This window comes from Pelmatolapia mariae, linkage group LG23 (genome assembly GCF_036321145.2).
Source record: "Pelmatolapia mariae isolate MD_Pm_ZW linkage group LG23, Pm_UMD_F_2, whole genome shotgun sequence".
Lineage (NCBI taxonomy): Eukaryota > Metazoa > Chordata > Actinopteri > Cichliformes > Cichlidae > Pelmatolapia > Pelmatolapia mariae.
This window is the reverse complement of record NC_086246.1, coordinates 40409218-40428089: the sequence shown is the minus strand read 5'-3', so window position 1 is coordinate 40428089 and position 18872 is coordinate 40409218. Positions and strand designations below refer to the sequence as shown.

General features: G+C 37.9%; 1 protein-coding gene across 1 annotated transcript; it reads right to left on the bottom strand.

The window, feature by feature from the left end:
* Positions 1-763: 763 nt before the first annotated feature.
* Positions 764-1941, bottom strand: LOC134621262 (trypsin-3-like). Its single transcript, XM_063467691.1, has 5 exons — positions 1884-1941; positions 1645-1795; positions 1415-1547; positions 1029-1286; positions 764-931 (listed from the first exon to the last, which is right to left on the bottom strand). The coding sequence occupies exons 1-5, from the start codon at positions 1939-1941 to the stop codon at positions 764-766; spliced, it is 768 nt and encodes a 255-aa protein (XP_063323761.1).
* Between the last annotated feature and the right edge of the window lie 16931 nt (positions 1942-18872).

Below are 18872 nucleotides of genomic sequence, written 5' to 3'. Positions count from 1 at the left end.
CATGATCCTGGGTCCTTTTGACCCAGCGTTTTGTGTTTTCTTTTATTGTGATTTTGGTGCTGTTCTTCCTCTGTTTAGTCTGCTTAGTGTTCTGCCATGTTTTCCTTTGTTAAGTCCGCGTTTCTTAGTCTGTGTCCTTGCATGTGTAGGTTCCTGTTTTATTGTGAAGGTCTGCGTCTTATGTGAGTGTTCTGTTTACGTTTCCCCTGCTTCGTCAGCTGTGATGTCTTCCAGGTGTGTTCCCCTCCTGTTTCCCATCCCCTGATTCCTGGCGTGTGTATTTATAGTGTGTGTTACCTCGTCCTCGTTGCTGGTTCGTCTGTGTTTGTTCCTCCGTCTTCCTGGACTTTCTCCCTGCAAAGGTACTCTCATTCGTGTTCTGGTTTTGTTGTTTAAGTTCTAGTTTTTCCCAGTTTAGAGTATTTTCAGTTCTGTGTCTCGCCACCCCTTCTTTGTGTTGTACTCCACTCCTTTGGTTCTTAAAGCTCGCTCACAACTACGCAGTCTGCATCTGCATGGGTCCGTTTATATTCACACACGGCCTGCCTCGGCACCCCGTGACATATACATATTATATCAATGAAGGCTGATGTATAAAAGATTAAACGGCATTTATTTAATGTGCATGTTATGATGTACGTGTCAAAATAAATGAGGAAATCACATGTTTAATGCTGGGTATATTTTTATTTTTGGTTACACTGACCAAGAATTAGAAATGCTGAGATTTCAATAATATACAAGCAAAACTTTCAGTGAAGGTTTATTCATCATATTTTCTGGATATCACAATCCCATTGATCCACTGAAGGTATTTTGAGATGTCCGTATAGATGTTGGGTTTATTGGGGTAATTGCAGTTTTTTTCATAGTTGAAAGAAATGACACCAACAGCCAACCCGTTGCACACCAGAGGACCACCAGAATCTCCCTGTGAGGAGGAAGAATTTTAATTTACCAGCTTTTATTCAGTTTTTATATATTTGTGATCAAGGAGCCAGTTTACACTGAAAGGACAGAAAACATACCTGACAGAATCCTTTGGTTGTGTTGTATCCACCTGCACAGATAACATTAGCAGGAAGACCAGACCATTGTTCCTCACAGAATTGTTTGTCAATGACAGACACGTCCACCACCATCAGCTCGTCAACAGGTTTATCATCATCAGTTTTAGTTTTTCCCCATCCAGCCACCTGACACACTTGGTTTTCTTGAAGGTATATTTCAGCAGGTGGAAGCTGAATTATTTGTACCATGTGGCCTAGATGAGCTTTCTTAGACAACTGGAGACAAACAACATAAAGTAAAAATGCCAGTTTTCATATGATTGCTCTTTTGTTGCAATGTAATTAGAATAATAAGACCGCAAATATGTCATGTAAAACTGTTGTGAACATGAACATGTACTTACTTTAATCAGCATGATGTCATCACCAAGTCCAATGTTTTGATAAGAGTTAGGCTTGAACATTTTTTCAATCATTATTTTTTGATGATTGCCGTTCTTGAGATTGTGGTTGCCGAGAACAACGTGTGTGGGGTTGCTGAAGGAGTGATCAATGAAAGGAAATCAATACATTTTCTAAATGTGTTTCAATGACATGAGTCAGAGATTACAGCAGAAGATGTTTGATTACTTACTAGTTATCACAGTGTGCAGCCGAGACTACAAAGTACTCCTTGATGAGAAATCCTCCACAAATATGTCGACCCTCGTTGTTCTGCACAGAGGCCATGTACTGCATCGAGCTCTCTGGGGCTTTTTCACCATCTATGATGTCACTTCCATGTGCTGAAAAAAGTAGAATAAAGGAAACCAAAATGAAGTTAATGTTCCATTAAACAATTGGAGTATAATAACAAAGACTTGCAGTTCTTACCAAGTCGTCCGAGGCATGCCAGAACATGGACAAACAGAAATTTCTGCAGACCGAGCATGATGCCAGCAAAAAGGTTAAGTTGTGTTTGTAGGAGTGTTGAGGTGAACCTTTTATACATCAGTTTGCTTCACTGCCAAATACGATTATAATCCATCAAATTTGGCTTTCAGCCACATCCTTTACTCAGTGTAAGACTGAAACTAGTGTTATCATCTTGTTCATCAGCTTATCGGTGTGAAACACACTCATCATGTTTAGTCGTCATTATTTTAACTCCCTTTGTTGCTCACTTTTATTCATGTAATTTAAGAGCCTTTGGGCCTCCTGATCGTCTGTGGTTGTAAATCACTTTTAATGGGTGAAACCTCGTCTGTAACACTGAGATTCTTCTCTGTGGAAATCACACTTGGTCAGATTGAACGAGTGGCTGTTTTTGTAGCTCACACTCATTTCTGATTTTCTTCTTTGCTCATTTTCAGTCTCGTTATGAGGACCTGGTTCTCCTCACTGTGACAATAAATCAGGTAAATCTGAAAACGAAAACCTTCCCCTTGTAGTCAGTTCACTCATCTTCACTCTCTTCACTCCTGATCATTTCAACAAATGAACACATTTTTTCTTTTTGTAATCGAGTCGGCTGTATTACTAACACTGTCACAGACTGCCGGCCTGCCCATCATCCACTTCACCTTTCACCCTCACCCGGTTTTCAAGATGCTGCTGAGGTTCGATTCAATTTTATTTTTAAATATCATACTCAAAACATTTGAAAAATAAGAAAAAAAAATCAGGAAACGTGGGTATAGGTAGACCCAGCTGTTCCCCTCCCTGCTTGTCCATGTTAAAGGTGTTAAAGGTGGCCTGCTGGGCCCACAGGTTACGGGGGCTCAGAAGAATGAGGAAGGTTACATCAGGAAGGACATGCAGCATAAAATATTTGCATAATCAAACACGTGGACCAAAAAAATTCCACACAGCTCCGCTGACGCCCAGATTGAGGCATGAAACGTGTGCAGACAGTCTGACAGTCATCAGGCTCAGACTCCGTCCTCGTTCACCTCAAACTTCAACAGACAACACCCATATGAAAGACCTTAAAGATTTCATTGTTGATCAAACACTCAAACATTAAAATATAATAAAAAACAGTAAAAAATAAAGAAATGAAACCACATAAATAAAACCAGAATTTCTGTTCATGTTTTGTGCAGATATTTAGAAAGTCCTGACAGCTCCCACAATGTGAATAACAAAAAAAGATTCTGATAAAAATGTTCTATTATGATATATTATATGATAATGTAACCTCCACATGTGGACAAAAACGTTCCAGATTAACAGGCCAGGATGAGCTGTGTGTGTCAGTGATGTGTCAGCCGGAGCATACGGACCAGGAAGCAGACCCAACACACAGGAAGTTCAATGGTTTTGCTGATTTATTTATCACGTGGGTTGTTGCAGGCAGAGCAAGCGGTCTTGACATCATGTGTCTGCAGAATTACACCACTCACCTGCTAAACCTAAGTTCCTCACAGCTGACAGAAAGGAGCTGCAGCGTGTTTTCTAAAACACACAGCTTTGTGTCTAACAGCCTTATATTTCTGAACCATCCATCAGTCATGCCGGGTCACACCCCCACTCTGATTAATCATAAGTTTTATTTGGATAAAGACTTTTATATACTTTGAGCTCCTGTGATGAACTCAGTTTTTTATCCTATTGAGCTCTTTAGGATGATTTTCAGCCTGATGAACTCTTTGATTTAGTTAGTTTCTATTTCATTGAGCTCTACTTCATAGAAGCTATTCTGTTGGAGGGAGTGTTCACTACCTCGGCTGCTGTAACACAGGACTTTCTAAACGTTTGTGATAAGTAAAAAAATTGTTATTTGTATTTTTTAGACTTCAGAGCCATGAAAAAAAGTTTGAGGTCATTAAAGAGGCTGGAGCTGGGATCGGTGTGTCGGGGTGTGGGCTGGCTGGGGCTTTTGTTTTGTTTTCCTCTCTTCCAGGTGGATGTGTGGGCGGGTCGTGTCTACCAGGCCTGCCTTGTGCACATACCTGAGAGCTGTCTAGTGTTTATGCTTGGCCATGGCTGCAGTTTACAGACAGATCCTCATCTTCACTGCCACTCAGCTGTGATACTCACCAGCATGGCTGGCTTTGTGGATACCTGAGCACAGAGGCAGTATTCACAGCCCTCCTGTTTTTTCTCCGCATCCTGCAGATCATGTTCCTGCAGCCCCTGACGAACTCCTCCAGTGACTTAGAGATGGGGTGAGGAGTGCAGTCATTCAAGAGGGGCTCAGAGCACTGCTACACTCCTCCACATTGAAAGGAGTCATTGGAGATGAAACCTGTTGTATTTCAGTTATTTAACTGTTGCTGTGGTTAACAGAAGATCATGTACACACACTGATCTTCAGCAGATGTGCTTTAGAGATATAACATGCATAAATGCATTCTGTGCCGTGTAGTTTGAGCCTGATTACGCTACAGAAAACTTTATTCAACCATCCCACTTCATTCTACTGTAGTTGCTGGACAGACCACAGTACTGTGCAGAAGTGTTGAGCCACTCCTCTTCTTTAAATATTTCAATTAGTGGGTCGCTCAAGACTTTTGCACAGTAGTGTATGTATCAGATATAGAAAGGCAGTACCTTCTAAAGTGTTTACAAGGAAAGATTCTTCACTGTGGAAATACTTGACACAGCCAAAATGACACAAGCTGAACCACAGAAACCACATTTTCCAGATCGAATGATGCTGACAACCATGCTGTTTCAGTCTCAGCATGTTGTATAGAGCACTTTGAGTACTCGCTATATAAGTGCTATATAAGAATCAGTCCATTTACCATTTGTGGAAATTTTTTGAGCTAAATGTTAAAACGATGATTGTCGGTTGGTGGTTTTTGGTGTTACCAAATTTAAATTCCTTAGTAGAGGTATGGAGACGTACTTATAAAAGCTCATTACAATCCCTGTGTTTACTGCAAAAGAGAGCCATGAGAATTATTCACAATGTCAGATTTTATGAACACACTAATGCTCAGGAATGTTTACATTCAGACTGCACAAAAAAAAGCTTCTTTATTTTTGCTTTTTTATTTTTGTAAGCCAGGTGAAAAAGAGCAACCAGCTGTTTTTGAACAGTTTTCTAATTTTAGATATTGTGATCACAAATCAAGTTTTACAATACATGCACTATGTAATTCAGCAGTATTTGCGGCAGCACTGAGATTCAAAAGTGCGTCTCAGACAATCAGCCTGTGTGTTTCAGGTTCAGCCTGATCAGCATGTAACAGTTTGCTTGTTCATAGTTTGTTTGTGTCACTCTGTATCTCTGCAGATCTCCCAGAAGGAGGTACTTAAAGATCAGTTATACATTACTCAGAGCTACACTATTTTTATCCAGTTTATCTTCCTGAACATTAAAGCAAAAAAGAAAAGTAGTTAAAGTTACTTGTGTTTGTGTTTTTACCCGGTGAGAATAAATGGGCATGAATTTTATTTTTCAGACTTTCAGACAGAGAAATTTTCTTAGGGTTGCATGGAAATCAAATCTTTTTTTTATACCCCCCAACACACACACACACACACACACACACACACATATGTCTGGTTTGCTATCCTCGTGGGGACATCCCATTGACATAATGCTTTCCCTAGCCCCTTACCCTAACCCTAATCATTAAAAATGAATGCCTAACCCTAACCCTTACCCTAAACCTAACCATAACCTAATTGTAACCCTGACAGTAAAACCGCATTTTGAGTGTGAAAATTGCTTTCAACCCCGAGGGGACCTGGATTTTGGTCCCCACGGTGCAGAAAGTCCCCACCAGGATAGTAAAAGTCAGATTTTGGTCCCCACCAGGATAGTACGAACCCGTACACACACACACACACACACACACACACACACACACACACACACACACACAGACACACACACTCACATATGCCGGCATTACATATACTTAAAATGATTCAAATGCAGTAAGTATACATGGTTCGTATAAATATAGTCTATAACGTGTTTATTTTCTGTAGCCCAGATAATTAAACATTTCAATTTACATAAGACATGTGAATTTTATTTTATATACTGTATAGCCTGTATAATAAATAAATATGTTGCCCAATAAGTATAAAAACCAGAAAGCTACACAAAACAGGATGGTTCATTTACAAACACAAGTCTAACATAAGTTTCACACTTTTTTGGTTAGAACAAATCAAATTGTTACTTAAATCTACACAAAATGTCAGAAATCTGCACGGTCATGGACAAAAATTTCAACCTAATTTTTCATGATTTCTTGGTTAACCCTGTGAGGTCCAAAATAATTGGCCATTTTTGACGACTTTTGATTGTATTTGTAATTTACCTTCGAATTGTTTTATTTGACTTTTTTTTTCCCTTGCCTTGTTTGATATCATTATTTTCAGCTCAACCTCACGTGTCTGAATTTACAGTTATTTTTTCATTGACATACCACAAACTGATCTGAAATCACACAAAAAACATAAAATCCTAGTAGTAGTTTTTTTACTGTAAAAACCACAGACATATTTAATAAATAATTTTTTATAACAAATATAAATTGTAAATTTTGACAACCTATGCACAAATTTTGTGAACAATAAAGTTATATAGAACTATTTATTTAAAAATGCAGCCAATGCATCTGGAGTTTTTTTTTGGGGGGGGGGGGGGGTTGACAACCATTTAAAAATACTACAGAGAGTGTTTACATTGCAATTTGCCCTTGTGACATTCATTAGTGCCCTCGGTGACACACAAAACAATGACTACACAACATAATAACTGCACAAGACAACACAACACACCAACTATACACTCCACGTCACAAATCTCTCACATCTCAAAACTCGCGCTATCTCTCTCACTTGCTAGCACTGTCTCGCTGTCACTCCCAAAACTTTCCCCTCTTCCTAAACAACCAAATCCCACGTGTAACCTTTTTTTTTTAAAAATTTGTTGACATGGTACATTTTTCCACCAATAGGAAAGAGGTGGCTTCTTTTCCCTTTCTTTACTGTTTTCACCCTGTCCTTAGAAAATGCTTTTTTTTGCTTCCGCACTAAACGTGATAGTATTTAGAAAAAAAAGCATCGCTTGTATATATTTTTAAAAACTAGGGGTGGCAAGAGGTCATTTTAGGCTGGCCCACGCCAACCCTTTAGATTTGCCACTGGTTCAGACTTTTATAAATTACACTGGATTATATCGTTTTGTAAACTGCCCAGAGCTCCCTCTAGTGGCTGCTTTGTAATATTACTTTGATTACTTTGGAAAAAGAAAAATTGAGGAAGCGGAAAATCCAAGATGGCTGAACGTAATAAGTATTATTAGCTGATATGGAACTTCAAATGTTGTTGCTTTGGACGAGATTTGTCTGTAAGTACTAGTGATGATAAAATAATAATTGCTTTATTTAAAAATGATTTGATAATTTGTACGTTTAAGTGAGTATGAACGTTTTATCTTGTTAACTTTCAGTAAGCGTGTAACAAGCTAGTTTGGGATGTTAGTTAGCTAATGCAATATTTTGTATGTTTTCAGTTTTACGAGGGTCAAAGAGAAGGCAGTGGTCAGAAGCCATTCATTAATAAATCAGCACAAAACAAAAGTAATTTTGTTAACTGAAGCATCATTATCTCGCTGTCTAGCTGGTGAAAACTGTGAAACTCAGGGTGAGGACCGCACAATGTTCCCATCTGAGTATCTGAGTATTGCTCAATCCAGTGAGCGCTGTCATTATCATGATCATGAAGGAGAAGTTAACAGAGCTTGGCTTTGTCAAATCAAAGGACATTGTAGAACTTCAGCACAGTTTATTAAAAGACTTAAGTAAGTGTAAGTGAGAGCCAGCGGACACATTTCATTGTCTCGTAGGTTTACTTCAGCACATTGAAGGTGAGTCATTTAGCCTGACTGAACCTTCTCAGACAGCTGAAGACGCACAGAAATATCAGCTCTCATACCATAACTCTTGTGTTGTACTGTAAATACTTCAACCACAAATATATACCACATTTTCTAACAGGTAACCAAACAAACACGTCTTTGAACTGAGGGAGAAAACAGAGGCCACAGAGAAGGACCCCCGCCATCCAGAACCCTACTTTATTAAAGAGACAGTTCTCACCATCGGACTTCCACTTTCTCCAACCAAACACTAAATCCACATGTTTTGTAGCAGCAACTACACAAAACATTATCACCAAACACTGCACTGTAAAATATAACTTGTTGTTTCAACTTAAAAATATCAGGTACAGGGCTGCCTTAAAATTTTAAGTTAAGTCAAGAAATAGAGTTTGTTCTTATAACACAACCAATTGTTATCTTAATGAAAAATCACATGTTGTCTAAACTTTTGTCTTAGTTTAGTTGGCTGAGATTTGTTAGTCAGTTCAACTCCTTTAATTGTCATTTTTACTTGGGAAAATTCTTTCAGCTAAATTAAAATAATCTATTGTTTAAACTCTTGTCCTAGTTCAGTTGACTTGGGTTTTTTAGGTAATTCAAATACTTTAGTAGTTCTTTTAACTTAGGAATCTATTTTAGCTTAACTAACATAATCTGTTAGCTAAGTTGATTTAAGTTTATTAATTAACTGAGCTCCTTAAGGTAGCTGAGTGAACTTGTAAATCAGTTTCATTTTAATTATCAGAGTTGATTGACTGGATGTAAAGAAAAATGTGTATTAAACATCTTAAGTTTTGTTTTTGTTTTTTTTAGCTTTCTAACATCCATTTCAGCAAAACTACCTGTTAGGTTTATCTTAGATCTCAGGTTTAAATATCTACATTCCTTTAAATAAATTTTCTGTTGTTTACAGAAAAAAAATAAAAACCCACAGATTCCATTAAAGTGTATCTGATCATTTCATACAGAAAGTTTGTTTTAAGAACATGACAAGACAATTACTCATGAGCACCCAACATTCACCATTTATTGTGCCATCTTAGTCATCTGAGAAACAGAAAAATCAGTGGCGTAGCTCATCAGGCTCACAATCCATCAAAACTCAAAGGCTGCTCCCTGTGAAACAATAAATTTGAACTTGGTCTTGAGCCCAGTTTGGGTGAAGATTAAATTCTGACCAATACTCTAGGAGCAGTAGTGATTCTTGTGAAGTAACAACATAAAGTCTGCATTAATGTAATGTATCAACGGGACACTTGCTATTTTAGAAAAGTTATTCTTTACATTTGCAAAATTTTTAAACTTCATTGTGCTCAGTCACACCTGTTAGCATAAAACGTGAAATATTAAAATAGTACAAAACCTTTGATAAGTGACAGTAAAGATCAGTTTATAACAACTAAGACATCAAACTTGTATTTGTCTTCGTTTACAATTGCAACAAATTCCACAGAACCAATATCTCTGAAAATGAGTGCTGCATGCTTCTGAAACATTTGATAATATGGATATTTCAGAAACATTAGCTTGAGTCTGCTCAATTGCAAAACAAAGGAAAAACTACAGACTTGCATGAGATAAGCATCTGCAGAGTCCACCATTATATCGTTGTTCACATAAGTTTCTTAAACCATGAACAAATGAGTGATTGTCTAATCTGGAACGTAAAGTGTAGTCATTTAGTGACATACAAAAGTGAGAATGAGAACTTGCAAGAATAAAAAAAACAAACAATAAAATAAAAACTGTCCTTAACACTAAGGCAATTGTATGCTGTGAGCATACAATTACAGTTCTGCATGGCTTTCTGCAAGAGTCTGTTTCTTAGACCATGCACTAGTGAGATGCACTGCCTTCCACCAATGTTCATTAGGATGTTCTGAATGACTTCAAAGATGTCCTTAAGTTCCTTTGGATAGTGTATGTTGAGGGCAAAAAGAAGGCCCATCAGCATGGAAATGGCACTTGAGACATCCCTCAGATTAGACAGGATTACTGCTGCCTCAAGGACAACCAACACATCGATGAGGTCTTCTTCTTTCACCATCACAATGCCAACTTTCATCCTCTTAGAAAACGTGTCTTCAATACCTGTCGGCTATAAAAGGGTTCAAAGACAAAAAATAAAATAAAATTACACAATTACAATTACACAATATCCCTTGTGCTTAAGAATTCAAAGAAGAAGCCATACTGATGCTTTGGATGATGGTGATTGGCTTTGGGTAACACTTATTAGTTGTTAAAGTTTTTTCAGAATGAGATATGCACCCCCATGTTACAAATCCATTTCTTGCTTTAAACAAAGACCATGTTCATAAATAACTGAGCATGTCTTCAATTGCAGAATTCAAACAATTTTCAATTTAAATGGTAAATGGCCTGTATTTGTATAGCGCTTTACTAGTCCCCTAAGGACTCCAAAGCGCTTTACACATTCAGTCATTCACACACATGGGTGGATGACTGAATCGTGGCTCAAGAGTTGACAGTTCGTCTTATAATCGGAAGGTTGCCGGTTCGAGCCCCGGCTCCGACAGTTTCAGTCATTGTGTCCTTGGGCAAGACACTTCACCTGTTGCCTACTGGTGGTGGTCAGAGGGCCCGGTGGTGCCAGTGTCCGGCAGCCTCGCCTCTGTCAGTGCGCCCCAGGGCGGCTGTGGCTACAATGTAGCTTGCCATCATCAGTGTGTGTGAATTTAAATCTACTTATGCTAAATATTGGCTGTGCTCTAAACCAAATCTGGCTGAGAATACATGAAATGTGCAAACTGCAGCTACACTGCAGGATCAGATTATGGCTCCATAGACAATGCTTCTTTAATCAGTTTATTGATTAAAGTTTATTTTTTTCCCCCTATATTAACAGCATGAAAAAAGAGCATATAAACATGGCTGAACAGGTTGCATAATTGGCACTGAATATCAACATCCACCTTTACCCAGCTGCCCAATGACTCTCGGCCAGTAACCTTTAATTGCTTACCCAGTCTACACAGTCTCTTTTCCAGGGTCCAGGACATTTCACCAAAGTATTGCCCCCCACAGCTGTAGCAGCCACTGCAGCCCCTTAAATATCCTAATATCTCTGCCATTACAATATACAATGTGAGAAATCAAACGTAAAGCTGAAGTGAACAGTACAGCAGCGAAATGTCAAAGACCCTGGTGAAGACATGAATAAACACAAGACACTAATAATATCAATGCTAGCTTGCCAGTTAGTTTCTCTGAAACCCAGACCAAATCCAGTGTCAAAGATCTTGTAATAATACATTTGGTGAGGAAAAAGTACACATGTTATCATGTGGCATCCATTGTTTCATAGATGCCACATGTTTAATTTAAAATCCACTGTGGTGCTGTCATTATTAAGTTTACTAAAAGAAACAATACTAACCTTCACAGTCTTAAAAGTGTGTGAGGGATCTTCCTTTAGAAAATGAGGTCCTCTGTCCTCTTCCTTTGTGTAGGGCTCTGGTCAAAGAAGTCAAAAAGAAAACAAAAACACTTTTTAAACAGTGTTTATGAAGCATGTAGACAGCTCCAAATTCACAGCTTTTTGATACATAATTCCATCAATATATGATTATCATTGAAAATTTTGAATCAGGCTTATCAGGACATTCAAGTAGAATATGATATCCAACCTACCACCAATATACACAGATTCTGTAAAAGTTACCACACTAAATGTCCGGTTGTGAAATATGATCACAGACTTTACTTATCAGCTTTCTTTCAATGAGTTCATCAGTTGAACTGGATAACCTAAAACTTAAACAAAGGAGAACATTTCGCAGTTGAACACTTACATCATCATTGAAGCATTTTATGAGCCTAGTTAGCCCTTCTATGCCGCTCTTGATTTTGTACAGCTCCACGAACCTCTCCATACTGGTCAAGCACAGCAAAAAGGAACCCTTTCAGGTCAACAGATGTAAGACGGGCAAATTCTGCTTCAACCTGAGCAATAGAAGAAGAGGGGTGGGGAGTACAGGCAGAATAAAAAAAAGATTCTTTGAGACCCAAATTTAAGCAAACGGTCATCTGAGGCCCATTAGAGAAACACAAACACACAAAAGCAAACAAACAAAAAGATGCACTTTATCTGCCGTTCAGCAAACAAGGAAATTCAAAGAACAATAAGCTCTGTCTTGAAGTCTTTTAAAGTAGAATGATTGTGAAAATGACTTATGTGATGTAAAACTTTAGTAAATGTGCGATTAAAAGAACACTGAGTAAAAGGACAAGTAACAATTTCCTTTTTCCTCCGATGTTTACCTTGATGAGCAATACTGTTTTAGTCCAACTGCCTCATTAAAGTTACACAACAGGCTTTTTACATTAAAGCCAGCAAGTCCATTACATACTCCCTTTTTAGATCTGAAATACTGTGCACATTCTGTGTATATGTAGTGGACAGCAATTTACCCAAAAGAGTGCAAAGTTTGCAAGTCCACCTCATTTAAATGACAAAGACAGATGTGATCATCTAGACCTGTGAAAATAAATTAATGACAAACTTGCAGTTATGGATGTTATTACAACCACAAGAACCTAAACAGTCTGCTCCATTGCTTTTGTTAATGAATCATTTGTTGGTAGCATGTCTGAATATTTAGTTTATGCCACCTGCATGTGGTCATCAATAGTGCCATATTACTTCTTAAGAAGTACCCTGACACTACAATCTTTATATCATTTGTTCTACAGAGCTATTAAGTTACAATATAATCTGTGGTGTTTCCAGTATGACAAAATGCACAAATTGTAACTTACCATTTGACTCCACTGACAAAAATAAATCCCCAGCATCAAGTTTGGCTTCACAGACCTAAAATAAGTAAAATAAAAATATATGTTATAATTATATTGTTTTTGCCATTTATTCATGTTTGCTAATTTTCTGACATATAAACAATGTTAGTTTTGTTACAATACAGAGAATGCAGTTTAATTAAAAGGTAAATTATGCAAAAAAAAAAAACTTCTGCAGTATACCATGCCAAAAATCAGTGTCTCTGATGCCAATTATTTTATCACTACAGCTCTTTTAGTATGGAAACTCACGCAATCTAGTCATACTGATCACAAGAGTTCAAAAATAAGTTAAAATGGTGAGCTGTTGTTAAGCATAAACATTTCAGGGTAACAAATAACTGCACATTATAATTAAAGCAAAAAATAAACACACTGGAGGACTATCTGATAAAAACTAATATAATGCTGGTTTGTAGACCATATTTTGTCTCAGTCCTCAGTGCACTCTTGCAGCTTAGCATGCAGCAGTTAATAACACCTTAAGTGATTACATAGGGGTAAACAGATGACAACAAGCATCGGAGTCCTGCCAAAAAGGTCTTTTTGAACCCAGTCAGTTATTGGAAATATTGCCAAAATGAACTTCCACCAAAATACAACAGCCTGTGAACTTGAAAGAAATTTACAAGTACAGAGACAATATGAAATAAGCTTTATTAATTAGCTGAGTTAGCTTGCTAATATCGCAACAGTGGTTGAGTGCACAACATTAAAGCTAGCGGCACAATACTTGTGATTTGGTCAGAGCTACATTAAACCCATAAAAAAGGCCATATGTCAGTTTATTAGGTCATGACACACAAGCTGGACCTTGTCGGCTAAAGCTACATTAGCTAAAGCAAACATTTCGGTAAAAGAGAAAAACACACATCATGCCATAAATTCAAAACATGTTCCAACTTTTGTAGCTCTCTTTCCTTATAGTTATAACCAATGTTACTCACCTTGAAAGCATATTCCAAAGAAGACGATTAGAAAACGTCCAAGTAAAGTGAGCATGTCGTTAACCGCCAATTCCCCATGATGCACCTCGGTAGCAGTCACGTGAGGCAGTTTTGAATCCTGCTGTGCTCAACTTACCCGCATTGTCAAGTTCACATAAATTGCTGATTTAGCTGGACATGAGTTTTCAAGTTAGCTTTTTTTGGTGTAATTGGGACGTTTTTAACTTGTAATTCTATGTTATAACAACAACTTCAGTCATCTATCGTCAAACTGATATAGAATAATATGTTGAAATAACAAACATCTAGAATTACATTTTACACTGTGCCCCCTAATGGTGAAGATCTTTATTAAATTTAGCTAAATTTGATTACAAGAAGAACCTTTATGGAACAAACACTGATGTTGTTACAATAACTTAAACTAAAAAATATATAAATCTGACGATAATACATATTTAAAAGCAGTGCACAATGATGCAGAGATTTATTGCTTTCTGTTTTATTTGAATTGAACCAATGTTTGAAGTATGTTTTCTCTTTCATAAATCAAATCATTTATATAATAAAATAATGAATAATTGTGGGTAAAAGCTCATCTAATGCAGGGAATGAACATTTGACCCCCTGACCCACCCTGGCTTAGTTCCTATCCTTTGTGGTCAAACACAACTATACATCAATTTTGTTGTTGTTGTTGTAAACCAAGTGTTTAGATTGACATGGAAAAAGAGTAACCAGCTGTTTTTAAGAGTCTTTTAGTTTTAGATATTAAGGATAACAATCAAGTCTAACAACATAAACCACAATCCAGTCCAATAATATTCGCTAAACTTTGCATTTCTTTTTGTTGAGAATGGGTTTGATCCATGAAATGAGTTTTGATATGTCTCTATAGATGTTGGGCACATCCAGATACTCATAAATTCTGTGAGGGGGAAATATTATATTTGATTTTGTTCAGTAATTATGAAGTTTATCCCATATTTTATATGAAATCATTAAAACGTTACCTGACACAGTATCCACCTGCACAAATAACATTAACAGGAAGCATATTACTCCACACACTCTGACATGTGTCCTTGTTAATGATGGGGGCATCCACCACTTGCAGTTTGTCAGCATGTTCACCTGTACTATTTATGGCACAGTATTCAGATTTTTAGAGGTTGTCTGCTTTTCTGCCACTAGAAGGCGCCATTTCAACATTTCATGCTGCTGAAGCTAAAATACTGTCTGATAGTAGACAGCTGCAGTGCTGGGCACTCGGCTCATGACGAGGTGATTTGTGTATCTGTACTTTGTCATTTCCTTCTGTCCCAGGTTCTGTCTGTTTTTGTGTTTTTCTTACAGGTGCAGATCCTTTGCACTTTTCTATCTGTGCTCTATCCCTTTATTATGTTTTCTCTTTTTTTTTCTTCCCATTTCTTTTTCTTTCTCTTTTTCCTCTTGCCTGTCAGCTTATACACATTGCACACATACTGCAATAAAGGAAATAACACTAATAGAAATGAGTAAATAAACAGACAAAGAGACAAAAGATAAAGTTTCCTTTATTGTCGCTATACTTAGGCGTCTAACAGTGAAACGGGAAAAAATGAAAGCAACACACAAAGAAGAAGAGCCTACAGAGAATTCATAGAGCTGTTTTTTTGAAGCACCACTCGCTTTTCCAGCCTTTTGTTTTGTTTTAAGAAGTTTTTTTGTGTGTGTGTTTTTTTTCATATCTATATCTATCTATCTATCTATCTATCTATCTATCTATCTATCTATCTATCTATCTATCTATCTATCTATCTAGATAGGTGCAACCCCCCCCCCCCCCACCACACACACACACACACACACACACACACACACACACACACACACACATAAAACATATTAAGGATTGTACATTAACATAAAACTGTTGTCGGAACCATACTGAATTTCACCTGAGAAACACACATACATATGAAGCGAGAGAGAGTATGCATTGTATGCAAACGGCTACCAAACAGCCATCATAATTCGTCATACAATGAGAACAGGACAAATCAACAACTGACAATGACTAATTAATATTAAAATCTGCAACATAATGTATTGTTTGGAGTTTAGTCTGTTACTGTTACTATTTTTACCATTTCTTCTTGGAGCAACTGTAACCCACATAACTTCCTTAGGGGTTAATAAAGTATTCTGATTCTGATTGTTTCAGGATGACCTGCCATTATCCAATGACACATCTGCTTACCTGTATCTTTTGCTCGTTTCTCCTCTTCTTTTCTATTTTTTCTAAACTGAGCACCTGATGGCTTTCAACTTTTCTTGTCCATCTTCCATTGGTTTTAATTTTGCACTCCAGTATGAACACAAATCCCCCAACTCGAGGATCGCCACAACATAACCTAACAGACCTACACCTTAGTTCACAGATTCACTTTGTCTAGGGTTTATTTCTGGGATTTCACACAACCCAGGATTCAAAACATGAATACATAATGGGTTTGGATTTACAACATTATGATTGAAATGTGCTCTATTTGGAAGCAGCCGGCCCCCTTCCCCTTTCGACGGGTTGTGTGTGAGACTTTAAATCATCAAACTGTAAATTATAAATTTTAAATTGTTATTGATCTCTTTACCCCTAGTCCTAAAGTGTATAATTATTTTCTTACTCTTCTTATATATATTGTTTGTTTACTTCCACTGCTGTAACTGGAGCCTCGTCGTCTTGTCTCTCTATATACTGGACTGTATGTAGTGAAGATGACAATAAAGTTTACTTTGACTTCGGCAGCAAGCAGGCGCACCGAGGGCTCTCGCGCTCACTTTTCGCGTATAGAATTTCGAAAAAACATCTGTGCAAATTATAAGTCTGTATCATAATGTCTGGTGTTTTCGTGTTTGTTGTTTTGTTTTTATTTTGTTTTATTTTGCGAGTTGGTTATTAGATGCCGCTCCAGCCAGCCAGAGAATCCCCCGCCGCCCCGCCCTCTCCCTGTGCAGCAAGCAGCAGGCGCACCTCGCAAACGGAGGGCGCCCTTACTCCCAGCAAATCAGCAAATGGGCGATAGAAAACCGATCGGTGCCTGTACCATTCCCAATATGCGCTGGCATGATGTCGGGGCAGCATGAGTACGAGCAATTTTTTTTTTTTTTGCCGATGCCCGTGATGCCGCCCCCCACCACGATGCCGCCCCGGGCAACTGCCCGTGTCGCCCGTATCAAAAACCGCTACTGGTACCAGCTGATCTGCATCCTCAGCCTCACTTACAGTCACAAGCCCTGAGTAGTGGCTGCAAGAATGAGATCTTGGATACAAGAGATGGAGTTTTCTCCCAGGCAGGGCTGGCCTCTCTCTCAGAGAGGGGGTCCAGAGTTTAGTCATTCAAGAGGAGCTCAAAGTAGAGCTGCTTCTCCTCCACAGCAAAAAGAGCCAGATGAGGTGGTTCTGGCATCTTCCTAGGATGCCTTCTCTTAGGTGAGGTGTCTTAGACATGTCCCACTGGGAGGAGTCCCTGGTGCAGACGCTGGACATGATGGCGAGCTTACAACCCCTGACCGGCCTGGGAACACCGATGTGAGTTGGAGGAGATGGCTGGAAAGAGGGAAGTCTGGGCTTCCAGATAAGGGGAAGGAAATGGAAAGATGGATGAACTGATGAATGGATGTCTTCAGTTTGTTACTGCATCGTACTTATTCAGATTTTTAAATTAACAAATTTCCAAAACTGGAGGCACTTGCTTTGTTGTGTGAATGTAATCATGAAGCTCTAAAAACAAGACAATGTGACAATATTTTTTATTTTATGTATGTTTGCTAATGTATAATTAGCGGTATGTTTATTGTTGTTCTTGAGGTTTATAACAATAAGGATGAATAAAAACTGATAACTTATGGCGAAGAGGTGGGATTAAATACATGTGCACCACTTCCCACTCTGTATTGATATGTAAACTGAATTGGAATAGGTGGAGTGATGATGTCGAGTATTTCTTCTAATTTTTTCCTGAGTGATTTTCGGTATACTGTTGGATGAAAAACATTGTTTACTGCATGTTTGCTCTTCAGTTTCAGGTAATTTTAACTGATTTTCCTATTTTATTCTGGAAACCTCTGTGTTTGGTCTCTTGGATCTATTGTTTCCCTTGTCTTGTTTTCTCTTGCTCTCCCTCTGTGCTCTCTGATAGTTAAAGAAATTAGTTTCTCAATTTCAGGACTTTGCCTTGAATCAAATTGAAAGTGTGGTTTTTTTGTATATATCAGGCTGTCTGTTGGTGCATGTGGGTCCTTTCTGCCTGCTGGGGTTATTCAATCATATGTGATATCACTTATGTGTGCTATGGTTTATGCAGTGAAAACACTTTTACAGATGTGTAACGATTTGCAGCCATCAGCATGTTTCTATCTGGGTTTTGGTGAATCGCCTATCAACGAACATTTCCTTGAATTCAGTGATGAATCACACGAAGCAGTTTCCTGCTTCACCTCTAGCATCACGTCGCCTCCCTTATCAATCTACTGCCACACAAATTCTCTTGATATCTGTTTGCACCATTTACAAGATACACTCCCCACTCACTTTAAAATAGCGTGCGTAACTGTGCATATGCTGGAATATACACATGCGGCACACAGAACATTACAGATGTATATTTATGCATGTTTAATTTATATTATTTAAGTGTACACTACTCTGCAAACTTTGAGAAGACTGTGTCTGGTGATAATCATCTGTTGTTTTCTGAAGATGACAATAAAATAGAGCAGAGTGTGCAATTTTTATCAAAAAAAACCATGTCAAAATAAATGAGGAAATCACATGTTTAATGCTGGGTATATTTTTATTTTTGGTTACACTGACCGAGAATCAGAAATGCTGAGATTTCAATAATATACAAGCAAAACTTTCAGTGACGGTTTATTCATCATATTTTCTGGATTTCACAACCCCGTAGATCCACTGACGGTATTTTGAGATATCCGTATAGACATTTGGTTTATTGGGGCAACTGCAGTTTCCATTATAGTTGAAAGAAACAACACCAACAGCTAACCTGTCGCACACCAGAGGACCACCAGAATCTCCCTGTGAGGAGGAAGAATTTTAATTTACCAGCTTTTATTCAGTTTTTATATATTTGTGATCAAGGAGCCAGTTTACACTGAAAGGACAGAAAACATACCCAAAAGAAATGACAGATCGAGTGTGGGATAGGTTTGTATTTGTGTTTTTGGTTAAACTGATGAAAGAATCAGAAATTCTCA

Excerpts from the sequence above, each read along its gene's own strand:
- LOC134621262 (XM_063467691.1), bottom strand. The coding sequence starts at position 1,941 with ATGCTCGGTCTGCAGAAATTTCTGTTTGTCCATGTTCTGGCATGCCTC. Across the intron at positions 1,796-1,883 it reads GGCATGCCTCGGACGACTTG|CACATGGAAGTGACATCATA; the intron begins GTAAGAACTGCA and ends TACTTTTTTCAG. Across the intron at positions 1,548-1,644 it reads GCTGCACACTGTGATAACTA|CAACCCCACACACGTTGTTC; the intron begins GTAAGTAATCAA and ends TCACTCCTTCAG.